The sequence below is a fragment of the Rhineura floridana genome, chromosome 1 (genome assembly GCF_030035675.1).
Source record: "Rhineura floridana isolate rRhiFlo1 chromosome 1, rRhiFlo1.hap2, whole genome shotgun sequence".
Taxonomy (NCBI): domain Eukaryota; kingdom Metazoa; phylum Chordata; class Lepidosauria; order Squamata; family Rhineuridae; genus Rhineura; species Rhineura floridana.
The window spans coordinates 236,489,649-236,502,818 of NC_084480.1; the positions used below are offsets into that span (position 1 = coordinate 236,489,649).

Below are 13,170 nucleotides of genomic sequence, written 5' to 3' on the forward strand. Positions count from 1 at the left end.
AACAGCTCCACTGGCTGCCAATTTGTTTCCGGTCACAATTCAAAGTGCTGGTTTTGACCTACAAAGCCCTATATAGCTCAGGTCCAGACTATTTGACATCGTATCTCCCTACATGAACCTGTCTGGGATTTGAGATCTTCAGGTGAGGCCCTTCTTGTGCTCCCCACACCTTCGCAAGTACATATGACACGGACACGAGATAGGACCTTTTCGGTGGCCGCCCCTAGGCTGTGGAAGTCCCTTCCGAGTGAGGTGCGATTAGCTCCCTCCTTGCCGTCTTTCCGGCGACAAGTAAAGACTGTTTTATTTCAATGGGCATTTGGGATAGAGAACGACCAAGATTAAATGTCATAGGATTGGTGTCTACAGTATATGATTTTATTATTTTAAATTGTCCGCTGTTTTAACGTATGTTTTATGGTTTTTAATTTTTCTCATAGTTTAATTCTATTTTAATTGTATATTTCTGTATGTTTTAATGGTGTTGTTTTTAGTTGTAAGCTGCTCTGAGTCCTATTGGAAAAAGGGCGGGGTAGAAATAAAGTTTATTATTATTATTATATAATTATATCGACCTATATAGCAACATACATTATTTATAGGGGTCTACCACACAACAATACCTTGGTCTCCCTGGTAGTTGTGTTATGGGGTACTGCAGGTACTACCTTGTCTTCAATGCTGTTTAACACTTATATGAAGCCATTAAGAGTGGGCATTAGGGTATCTGGAGTAAGGTACCTCTAGTATGCTGATGATATCCAGGTCTATTTCTCTGTTACATCTGAATCAAGTGTGGCAATGGACAGGCTGCAGAGCAAGAAAACTGAGCCAAAGGAACTAGAAGAAAAGGGGTTGAATTACAAAGACAGAGAAGCTAGAGGAAACGGTAAGGAAACAGGTCTGCGTTACTAAGCCCAGTAGCAAGCTAGGCAGAGTGGGATGGGGGAAGGGAACTATCACTACAAAAAAAATTAGGGCCTATACGCAGGGAGTGTTACACTGCGGATGACAAACTAGCTTATGGGTCCTGGAAGGAGAAGAGTACCAAACCCAAGTGAAGTAGTGCTCACCAGATGATCCCTGGCAGGAAAATACAGCCTGGGACTCCATCAGATCCCAGGTGGGGGAGTCCTCATCAGAGAGAAATCAGGAAGCTCTGGCCGTAGACCCAGCCCTGGGTCAGGTTCCATCTGTGGGTGAGGAGCCAGGGTCCTGTGACAAGGCTAAAGAAGGGCCAACTGCACTTAAGGAAAATTCGACCTCTAGCATCAAGGATAAATTGCTCCCAAGCCCAAGAGAGAGGTGTTGCCTCAAAACACCATCTGGAGACCTGTCCTGTCTGGAGAAATGCAGGCAACATCTCCTCAGGAGTAAAGGTCTGGCTGCAGGTGATTTATAGGATTCAGCTGAGGCTGGGGGTGTGGTTCAAGCAGCTCCAGCTCAGGAACCCCAGTGCTAGGATGGAAGACCTTCTTGAACAACATCTATGCACCAGCCCTGTACTTGACCTGTTTGCTGATCTCCTGCTGACTCCAGACATGACCACAGACTACCCCAGACCTGTTTCTTGACTTGCCCTGCTTTGCCCATGGACTGCTTGGACTCTATGACTTTTGGACTGATATGACCTTGCCTCTTGTCTAACCCCTTTGTTGTGGACTCTGACTTTGGAATGATACTGATACTGCCTTGGTGTTGCCCACATTTCTGTTGCTGCTCGGAAGTCTCTTGCTTCCTAACAATTCTAGTAAGAACAGGACAGACTCTAAGGATCCTGGGAGCACAACTATGACAACCACCTTGAGAGATTTTCATTAAAAAAATATAAATGTAATAAGTAATAATTAAATTTTATAAATTAATGGTGTAGTTGCCTTCAAAATATAGGACATTACTGTAGACCATCTTGAGATATTTTCACCAAAAGTAGTATACAAGTGGAATAAATAAATAAATATTAGATTACATCAATTAATAGTACATGCGTCTTTGGAATATACTGCAAAAAAAATCTGGTTGCCCTGTCTCAAAAAAGACAATTCAGGACAGCTGGAAAAAGTGCAGAAGAGAGCAAACAAAAATTATTAATTGTAGCTAAGATATCAAAATGGTTATTTGAATGTGGGGTGCCTGCTAACACCTCAGATATTAAACCTTGTTTCAGTTCTCTTACACTCCCACACTGAAGAAGAATACAGTCCTAATGCCCTCTCCTGATTTCTCACCAGGTACAGATTGGAGGAGGGTTTAGAAAGGATCGTCTGAACATTGCCAAAATTATGTAGAATGTTTACTGCTATTTTTAATCCCCACTGAAACACTAAAGTCAGAATTGGAGCGTTAAAAATTCTTTGTAGGACAACAGTAAACACTAAGTTCTACAGAATGAGATATTTACTTTATTGCTACATTAGTTTTCAATCAAGGCTATATCGTATTGCAGAAAATTACCTTGTAGTCTTCGCTGTCTTTTTCCAATGAAACAAATATTCTAGCCGTCAAATCTGAAAGTTAAAATGCAACATGTTTTTTTCTACTACATTAATTCTGAATTTATTAGCAGGCAGATCTACAAAGGCAACCATGGTAAAGAATTTGCCAGGAATTCCTTAACCAAAGTGGTACATGGGTTACATTGCCAGTAAATTTTATGTAATTCCTCTTGCTATGCAAGTAAAACTATTTTATCTTAATATGGCAAAATAAATTTTTCTGGGGGGATCTCCGTCTCCTATTCACGACTGTGCATAAAAAAACACTAACAAGAACCTTTAGTAAATAATGAACCAATCAAGTATTCCATTGTTCAAGAATGTGGCTTGTTTCATTTCCTTTCAATATCCATCCTTCAAATACATTCTACATTCAGGGGCGCTCAAATTAATTATTATAGGGCACCATAAATAATACAGTCAAACAAGCAAGCCCCGCAACAAAATCTTGTACTATGGTGGAAATACTCCAGGGTTCCAGGGAACCAGCCTCGTCTCCTTTCAGGATACTCAGCAGGATCTGGCTGATGGGCTAGATCCTGAAGTCCTCCACCCATGTGGGCCATTTTGACAGGTGGGCGAGGCCACCCACCTGTCAAGTCACTTGACATCATAATGATGGCAGATGAGCCACAGTCCTTTGTGGGTATTGTCTGAACTGTGTCTGCAGAGAAGATTCTTTGCATTGCCAGTTTGAATTCAAGCAGGCAAGTCAAAGGAAGAATGCTGTGCACAGTGACAGAATAGGTGCCAAATTTTAAAAGTGCCAACTTTTGATGTTAAGAAAGAATTGAAAGCACACTTGAAGGGCCCTCCTGCTGCTTCTTTACTATAGCCACTGCTTGGTTGCAAGCCACAGCTTGATGTTTCTAGTGCCAGACATCACATATGACATCAGGCACAAAGGATAGCATTATTTGGTCAAACAGCCTGGTGGGCCTACTAGCCTTGTAAGCCAGGGGTTCTGCACCCCTGCTCTATTCCATTCTCCACCCCCCCATCCAAGTTTGTCTATCCCCACCAAGTCAGGCAGCTTTCTATGCTAACTAGGCATGCTTAATCTCTACTGGGTTATTTGGGGGAGGGGGAGGGGGTGGGTGTGTCTCTCTCCAAGGCTTTTTTGAACTCCTGCAAACATTAGGATTGCACCAAGCCTACTCTTGCAAATCAATGGCACCATTTTGGCAACATTAGGATCAACTTGGAAAGTGAGTCTACTGTTAGTATATAGGATAAACTAAAAGGCAACTCTATAAAAGCAGCACGCAAACAAACAGCTCAAAAGTTAAAAATCTAAAGAACCTCAGAAACTAACTGCTAGTCCCAAATATATCCCCCACAATCCTAAATTCCCTCTCTCCAGAGCAGGTTAATTTCTAATGGACACCAGCATTCTCGGTTTCAAGTTGCTCTAATATTCTACAACCATGTACAAACTCATAGAATCAGATAGTAAAACTAGTTAGAAATGAAAATATCCAATTACCAAAAACATACATCAGCATGCAAACAAAATAGCCCACCCAGTTCTCAAGAACAACATTTAGTAACCTAGATTAGTCCCAAAAGGCCATGATGAAAAAAGGGGTCTTTAAGGACAAATTAAAGTTAGCAAAGATGGGGGCTTATCTGATCTTACTTGGAACCTTAATCCATAATTGGAGGCTACCAATGAAGCACCCCTGTTCTATGTGCCCACTAGCCTAACTGTTTTTACAGAGTGGCATCTCAACATGGTCTCCAAATTAGATTTTAAGATTAGCAACAAGTGTAGACAGCCCTCAAGGCAAGCAGGTCGCAAACCATTTCGAGTTTTGAAAGGTCATAACAAACACTATTAATTAAAATATTTATAACCTGCACTTTTCATAGAAGTACACCAAGGCAGCTTACAATGTACAAAACAAATAAAAACATCATTCAAAACAATAATAAAAGCATCAATAAATAGTGCACTGGTTAGGGAGAAATTAGTGCTACAAAGGCCTGTCTAAAAAGGTCAGTTTTCAGGAGATGCCTGAAAGAAAGGAAGGATGGTTCAAGCTGAACCTCTATTAGTAGGGAGTTCCATAGGGCAGAGCCTGCCACACCAAAGGCTCAATCCTTGGTGGAGGCCAACTGAACCTCAAGGGCATGGGGAACCACCTGAAATGCCCCATCAGAAGTTCTGATGTGCAAACCAGTGCAACTGGCATAGTATTTGTGCAATACATTCAGATCCTGGCCACAACTACTAGCTGTTCAACTGCATTCTGCAGTTGAAATTTCTGAACTGTCTTCAACAAACGCAGCACAATGTGTCATGAATCCCTACCGTCAAGGCACAGGGATCATGCGTCAGACCCAAACCCCACCCTTAGGAAATTTGGGACTGGAACCGAAAATACCACTTCACCCTTGCCAAGGCTGTGTACGCTCACAACAACCCTGCAAGGTAGAAGGTAGGCTGCCACCACCCCTGATTACTGGTCCACTCAGAGCCAGGGGATCTCTGAGCCCAGACACTAGTTAAACCAAGGTCCAAAAAGACAAGAGCCAAACGTTACACTCCTTGTCAGGAAACCTCTGGTAAAACCCACAAAATAGAATTAAGCTTTCAACTTCTTCTTCCCTCTTTGGTAGTTCGTGACTGAGAATGGCCAAGACACTGAATCAAGGACCACCCCTTCTCCCAATGAACACACCAGGTTAAATAGAAGTAGCTTTATTAAGGTATATAAGTACACATCAAATATATAGCAGCAAATAATCCTTTAAGACCATACACCCAAACAGGGGTTTAGGTACAAACAAGAGAATTCATACACACAACAAGAAAATAACAAACTAGCTTACCTAACTACTTACACATGAGGTAGTTGGTTGCAGTGGCACCTCTCCTCAGAGAGATGGATGTTAAACATAAAGCAATGGAACCAGGCATAGGTTACCTCCCATAGGCAACCCTCTGGAACCATAAAGGCAGGAAGGATTGGAACTCTGGTGCCAAGTCAGCAGAGAACAGAGGCTATGGGTCCCCAGCCCTATACTTAAGGAAAATCATCCTAACGGCCCAAGGTTAACTGACCAATCAGGGCATGGCTGATGTAACCTTCTTCTAGGTGTTTCTCACGTTTTCGCGCCTTCAGGCCCCCCTCCCAACTGTGTTTCAAACTGTACAGGCCAGGGATGACTCTGAGTGCCAGGCACTTGCTAATCAGCAAAGATAACCAGGTGCAGCTTGTTAAGGCTTCTTCTAACCGTCTTCAGCTGGAAAGAGAAACTTAGAATATTGCCTTGTCAGAGGCCTGTCTTTTCTAACTGAAAAATCTCCAAGAGTCCCTTGCTTAAGCCAAAGTATTGCTTATGAGATTTTTAATAACTCATGAACATTACAGGTTCATGACACAATGTACAGCACATTACGTACTTAACTGGTATGCAGACTGTGCAAGTCTAGCACCTGGTTTCTTTAAAACCCTCATATTTTGTAGACCATCAACACTGTTTAGGTTAACAGGTTTGTGTCATACAGTGCTTGTGTTTATTTTAACAAGTCATTTTCTTTTGTACTTCTGCATTTCTAGGGCGTCCAGTATGTAGAAGCTACTACCTTATTTTTGGGTGGCCTCATGCTAACATTCAATATACATACAGCAGGCACTGTGAAATGTACCTACCTTCCAAGTGTTCAAGTGAAAGCTTCTCATGCAAAGAAGCCCCACTGTTACCAGAGCATTCATCAGTGCAATGTTGGTTTTGTCTCCTCTGCAAAACATTCTGGTTTGACATCAAGTTATTTTCTGAAGATTTATTACAGTTTTCTCTGAGAAAGATAAAATGAATGTTATCATAATTTTACAGCTGCTAAGTTGTAAACATCAGATAGCTCCATCTGCATTGTTTAGCTAAACCTCAATGAGCTATATATTCCAGAATACCCTCAGAGTTCTAGATGGGCATCATGTAGACAGGGATCACAACCTGGACTGTACTTAAGACTGCAGTTTGCTGCAGTTTTTAAAATTGTTTTACTAATTTTATAGTAAAAAAAGAAAGACATAAGCTTATACAATACATACAGCTGTTGCCAATTTTTAGTAAAAGGCTTCCAACTCAACTTTAATTTGTGTTTAACGTTGTGAATTCTTCTTTACCATAGTGGATAGGAAGCCTAAGGTTGTTTATTATCCTTTATCTTTCAATAAGCACATATTCTGATAAACATATTCTCATAAGTTCTCCTATCTCCAACAAGGTATGCAAGTTTGAATATTATTTATTTATGTTCCCTGCCTCCCAGTAGGGATTTATTAATTTGCCCTTCCTCCCAGTAGGAGCCCAGGGTGGCAAACAAAAACATTAAAAACACTCTAAAACATCTTAAAAACAGACTTTAAAATATATTAAAACAAAACATATTAAACAAAACTTTTTTAAAAAGAGCTTTAAAAACCTCTTAAAAAGCAATTCCAACACAGACGCAGAATGGGAGAAGATCTCTACTAAAAAGGCTTGTTGAAAGAGGAAGGTCTTCAACAGGCGCCCAAAAGGCAACAATGATGGCGCCTGTCTAATATTTAAAGGAAGGGAATTCCCAAGGATAGGTGCCACAACGCTAAAAGTTCACTTCCTATGTTGTGCGGCACAGACCTCCTAATAAGATGGTATCTGCAGGAGGCCCTCACCTGCAAAGCACAGTGATTAACTGGATATATAAGGGGTAAGACAATCTTTCAGGTATCCTGGTCCCAAGCCATACAGGGCTTTGTACGCCAAAACCAGACTGAACTTGGCCAGGTAGCTAACGAGCAGCCAATGCAATTATTTCAGCAGTGGGGTGACATGTTGGCAACACCCTGCCCGGTGAGCAGTTGTACCACCACATTTTGCACCAGCTGCAGCTTTCAGGCCAACCTCAAGGGCAGCCCACATAGAGTGCATTACAATAAGCCAGCCTGGAGGTTACCAGTGCATGGACAACAGTGGTTAGGCTATCCTGGTCCAGAAACAGCTGCAACTGTCTTCCCAGCTGAAGATGGTAAAAGGCACTCCTAGCCATGGAGATCACCTGGACCTCTAGCAACAAATATGGGTCCAGGAGCACCCCCAGGCTACAAACCTGTTTTTTCAGAGGGAGTATGACCCCATCCAAAGCAGGCAACTGACCAATTACTCAAACTTGGGAACCATCAACCCATTGCCCTTTCATCTTGCTAGAATTCAGACTTAGTTTATTGGCTCTCATCCAGCCCATCACCAAGTCCACAGCTTGTATGGCCTCTTCTGATTCGGATGTTGCAAAGAAACAGAGCTGGGTATCATCAAAGTACTGCTGACACTTCACCCCAAATCTCCTGATAACCACTCCCAAAGACTTCATGTAGATGTTAGCATTGGGGGCAAGATGGTACCCCATGGCATCCCACAGCACATCTGCCAGGCGGCCGAATGACAGTCACCCAATTCTAGGATGGGAGGTGAGTTTCTACTGTTCATGTAACATTTATAGTTTTCTAGTGCTTCTCAACTAGTAATATCAATAGCAGACTAAGTTAAATGAGAAGTACTAAGGCTAAGATCTGAAAAGTAATTTAAGTTCATCCCAAATTCATAGAAGTATTTTTCCATAAACTAACCCAAGACTCTAGTTACTGGATTCAACAGACTTTTTAAAACACAAGATAGTTTGACTAGCAACATCTACCTACACATTCTCAACAGGAAATTCATTTATCCTTGAACAGGCATTATATTTGGAAAGATCAGCATACACCATACAATCAGAGGGTAGACCTAATAAGCGGCATATAAGATTTGTTCCTAGAACCACAAGGGGACTCAAGTGAGTGAGTTTGCTATCTACTATCTGGCTATAGGTACTCTTGTGGGATGCCACAGAAATTAGTCTAAGAAACTCTTTTGAGTAGCAATTTTATTAATATTAGTAAGTTAATCTTAGCATGCTTCTTAAAAGATAAGGGTTACGTTTCATGGCCTTATTTGTCTAGAACGGAGAGGAACTTGTGGACCTTCAGATGTTGCTCAATTGCAATTCCCATCAGCATGAGCAATGGTCAGGGTTGGGATGATTAAAGTTGAGGTCCACCAACACTCGAGGGACCACAGGTTCCCTATCCTGGTTCTACAATTTGTGATGACATATGCAACAACACCTAAACAAGGGATTTATGAAACCCAATTGTCAAAGACAGTTTGAGAATGTATCTTAAAAGTTACAAAAGCTGGATCCAAGGGTTTTAATTGTAAGGAAAAGGGGTCCTTCTGTGAGCAGAAGGGAATCTTTGGATCCAGCACATTATTGTTAATTCCAATACAGGGCAGTGTACAAGATGAAACATAAGATTAGATAATCTATTTCTTACACAGTATCCTGAAAGGTAAGTATGAGATTTCTTCTTGGATCAGAATCAGATTCACCAGTACAGGAAGATGCTAACGGAGTAGAGAGTCTCCTTTCCACGTAAGAAGCTTGATCACACTGTCTGCAGCACAGAGAAAATAAAACACCCAATTATCTTGCAAGTTCTCATCTCTGTTCTTGAGAAGACAGTTTCAGTGATTTTTAAGCATAAGGAAAGCATAAGGTTATCAACCACTGTAAGATTCACCAATACAGACAACCAAATACATTTGCTGCTCATCTACAAGTGTACCCTAATTTTTTCCCTGCCATATATGGCAAAGGATGGGAGGCCTTACAAAGTAGTACTACTTCCCCACATTAGCTACATGATAAATTGGCCTCTGTTAGTAATCCAAAGTAAGCAAGATCAAGCAGGGAAGGTACTCTCCCAAGCTTTAGAAACTCTTCACTAGAGCGGCCCTTTAAATAATATATTTGCTTCTTCTTCATGGTTTTCCAATTTTAAACTAAGATTTTAATGTATTTGGGGCCAGCTGCATATCGCATCACAAGAGAGATGGAGTAGTCTCCACATTGCCCCTTAATCAGTATCTGCTTTACGTCCTTCAGTTCACTAATCAATGTCTGACATTTCAGTGTAACACATAATGAAGAGCTTGTTGCATGGTATTTCACAAGTTTTATGTAAGATTTCTAAGGATCCATCTATATCATGTATCATACAATGATTGAAATGGGAAGTCAAGCCTGGAAACAATTTCCAATTTGGAAATTAACAGCCATGAGCAATTCTTCAGTCAATGGATCCTTCCCTATAATCCCCTACACATTTTTAGATGTGAGCTAACAAATGTCTTACCCGTGATAAGAGCTAGTTTTCCGCCTGGCTTCAGTTGAAGCAGCTACTGGTAAACCAAGATTTGATGAAATTGTGACATTATCCAAAATGTCACTTGTGTGACTAGCTAGCGGGTTGGCCAAAACACTTGGAAACGTCTCATCCGTAATACATCTGAAGTCTTCCATTACACTGTCTTCTCATAACTCTCCTACAGTTTTTAAAAAGTTACACAAAGGCAGCAAGGTAATATTCAGAAAGTGTTCCATTTTAACAGTACTTTTAAATCCCATTATCTAGTCTTTTTTTCTCAGATGATAAGTGTATAGTGAGATGTTTTCCCTTTCATAAAGCTCCTAGACTGCTACAGGAGCTCAATATTATCAAGCAACAAAACCACCCAAAACAAAAGCCACAATCTGACTTTGGTACTACTACTAACACAAGAGTAACATAGCATTCCTAGATCTTCCTCAAAAACAGACATTGTGAGTCAAGCATCAGGCCTCTTAATATGCCCTGGAAATTCGCAACACAAAAGGAATGAACATTTGAAGGGCTGGAACAGGTACAAGCTGTTTGAAAGCAAAATGACATAGTAGTCCAAAATTATTTTCAGGAACAGAGCTCATTAGACAACTGATTACACATAGTGCAGGCTCTATATTTAGCTTTTAAAGCTGATTGGCATCGATTTCTTGTTGTTTCTAGAGTGTAGCACCTGAAAAAATCTGAGGAAAAAATATATACACTCAGTTTTTTATTAATGCTTTTCAAACAGAATATTTACTATTTAGGAAGAAAATGTGAGAACTACAATCAAATTCCCTGTGTTCAAAAAAAATCCTGAATCACAACAAAGTTTTGGGCAACTCCAAATATATATTTTACACCTACATAAATTCTTCAAAAATCTGGAAGATAGGTAAGAGTATTTGTCTGATGACAAAAGCAGCTCCCATTCTCCTTACTAAGTCTACAGAACTCTAAAAGGTCTTTTTCTGCAATTGTTAAATAGACGCGTAGGTCGCCACTACCGCTCAAAGCGCTTTCATCTACGCACGTTTGGTCACAAGCAGCACTACGGGTCTCAAGACTTGTCAGCAAAACCAAAAGGCCGAGGCCTCCAATTGCAAATGCAGTGGCAGACTGTAGCATGGTAAAGAAAAAGCACTCTACACATGCTTAAAAACACTGCTTTATACTTCAACACAGTCCAACTGGCGTTAATAAATTGCGGGATTGAGTCCTGGTTCAAGTTTATCTTCATTATCAACTTTCTTCAGAGTAATTTCGGGAAGGGAACTACACGCGACTATGAACGCTTCAAAAGGCACACACAACAGAAGGAAGGAAGGAAGAAAAGATGCGTCTTCTCTCGCGGAGTATAATTTAGCCGCACCAGACACACATGGAGGGCACCGACTTCTAGTATTGCCTACGAAGTAAGCTGGGCTGAGGAAACGAGCTGAGGAGAGGTGAGAAAAGTAAAGACACGCTCTTTTTCCTTTAGAGTTTCCGCTAAACGGGCTCCCACTCCTTGGTCTCCTAAACACGCCTCCCCACAAGTCCCCCCACAAGATCATTTACTTAGCCGCCAATACCGGAGATGGGGGTTGGGAGAAGCGAGAGATAAACGAAACTACCCCCCTCCCCCGAATGGACATCAAACGGCTGCTTTCAGTCTTTCTCCCTTAAAAAAAAATACACAATCAAAACGCTCACCCACAGGAAAGGCGAGCGGAGCTGCGGCGCGGCCGCCTCTGGGCACGCGCACTGACGCGAAAGGACACCGTTCGAAAACGTCACGACAGCCCCCACAAATGTCGAGCTCTGTAGACAGGAACGCCCCTCCCTTCAACTAAGTGCGCAGGCGTGTGCCCCCCTCTATTCCCTTTCCTACCTGGCGCCTAGGAAACCCGCTGTAGATTTCGTTTAATAGCAGGGAAGGGAGGGAAACACAGGCGAATTCTATTGGTTTATGAGAAAGACCAGAAGGAAAGTGCTGCGGTTCGCTCATTGGACGAGAGGTTGATGATACGCTACTTTCAAACAGTCCGGAAAAGATGGAACTAAACTTGTAGCAGGTGGGTTGTTCAACGAGCTTGGGATTCCGCGATACTGATGTATCTTGCGTTCCTGTCTGTTTATTAATCATTTACAAAGCACCTAAAAGTGTATTCGTGTTGTAGTTATTATTTTTAAGAATCAAAGACAGCCCTGCCCAAAGGTTTACAATATGCCAGGCGTACCTATATCCAGAACACAATTCCATCTAAAATAATGCTGCGATAAAGCATAATAGTTCCTACATTCCAGCTATAGCAATTTTTATCCTCTAAAATCAAAGGCAAGAGACAGCTATCCCAATTTTATCCTGACAACAGGTGGCACTACTACCCGTGAAGTAGACATCACTAGGACTGCAGCCTTCGTTATCAATTTTACCTTGGTATAAAAACGATTCATTCTTTTTCAAATTTCTCCTTGAACATTGCTACAAGAAACACAAAAATACTGTTTACTTAGAGGAAAGTCTGCTATGTACTATTGTGTAGGGATTGATAGCGGCTTTCTTGAATACACAATACTTAGACAAGCTTTGTTACTGTTATATGCCTTCAAGTCGATTACGACTTATGGCAACCCTATGAATCAGCGACTTTCATTAGCTTCTGTTATAAACCACCCTGTTTAGAGACAAGTAGTATTTGCCAATTATTCTTTAGTTACATCAGCAGTTGAGGATGTCTTGTCGCTTGCCTTCTGCAACAAGATGTCCATCCTGAGTAGTAACCCACTGAGCTTCCCTTCAGGAAGAATCCTTTTTTCAACAGCTTACCTTAGAGCAGGGGTGGGGAATGTTTTTGAGCCCGAGGCAACCCTCTGGGGTTCACATGCCCATGGTGGGTGGGACCATAGGCAAAATTGGGTAGTTACAGATATGACTTTATTTTTGTAGAGTAGGTTACATTTTAGCCACACGTTAAGAGATTTCTGCATGTACACACCTCTATCAAGGGAAGCAAAATGCATAATCACAGTACAGGAACACATTGCAGCCAGGCAAAAGCACTCAAAGAAGCTGCGGAGCCGAACAATGAAGGGTGTGGCCTGGGGAGCATCCCAAGGGTCAGAGAGAAGGGTACTTTCTGCCCTCAGTTCCCTACCCCACCTTACAGGAGTAGTGAAGGGCAATGGTGTGTCACAAGTACCTCCTGCTTCTCGCTGTCTAAAAAGCTATGTGATGAATAGGCCTGCTGAGGCATCATAGAACCCTATTGTTCTGCCACTCGCTGTCCATTCCTGTTTTCTCAAAACACACTTCAGTGGTGCTATGTACTTTTGAAGTACAGGCTGTAATCCCTCCTCCTCCTGCTATCCTTAGCTTGACTTAAAACCAGACAGAACTTGTGGACGATGTCCTCTCCAAATGCCAGATATCTGACCTGGGTAAGGCTTGTGACAAA

The 13,170-nt window shown here is 41.6% G+C and overlaps 1 protein-coding gene across 1 annotated transcript in view; it reads right to left on the reverse strand.

Moving 5' to 3' along the window:
* CEP192 (centrosomal protein 192) overlaps positions 1-11,597 on the reverse strand; it is a 166,290-nt gene extending 154,693 nt beyond the window's left edge. The window contains exons 1-5 of the mRNA XM_061594728.1: positions 11,426-11,597; positions 9,722-9,911; positions 8,861-8,980; positions 6,155-6,300; positions 2,455-2,507 (exon numbers count right to left, since the gene is read on the reverse strand). Of these exons, the coding sequence (XP_061450712.1) occupies positions 2,455-2,507; positions 6,155-6,300; positions 8,861-8,980; positions 9,722-9,888 (486 nt within the window). The 5' untranslated portion in view covers positions 9,889-9,911; positions 11,426-11,597. The remainder of the gene's footprint in view (positions 1-2,454; positions 2,508-6,154; positions 6,301-8,860; positions 8,981-9,721; positions 9,912-11,425) is intronic.
* Between the last annotated feature and the right edge of the window lie 1,573 nt (positions 11,598-13,170).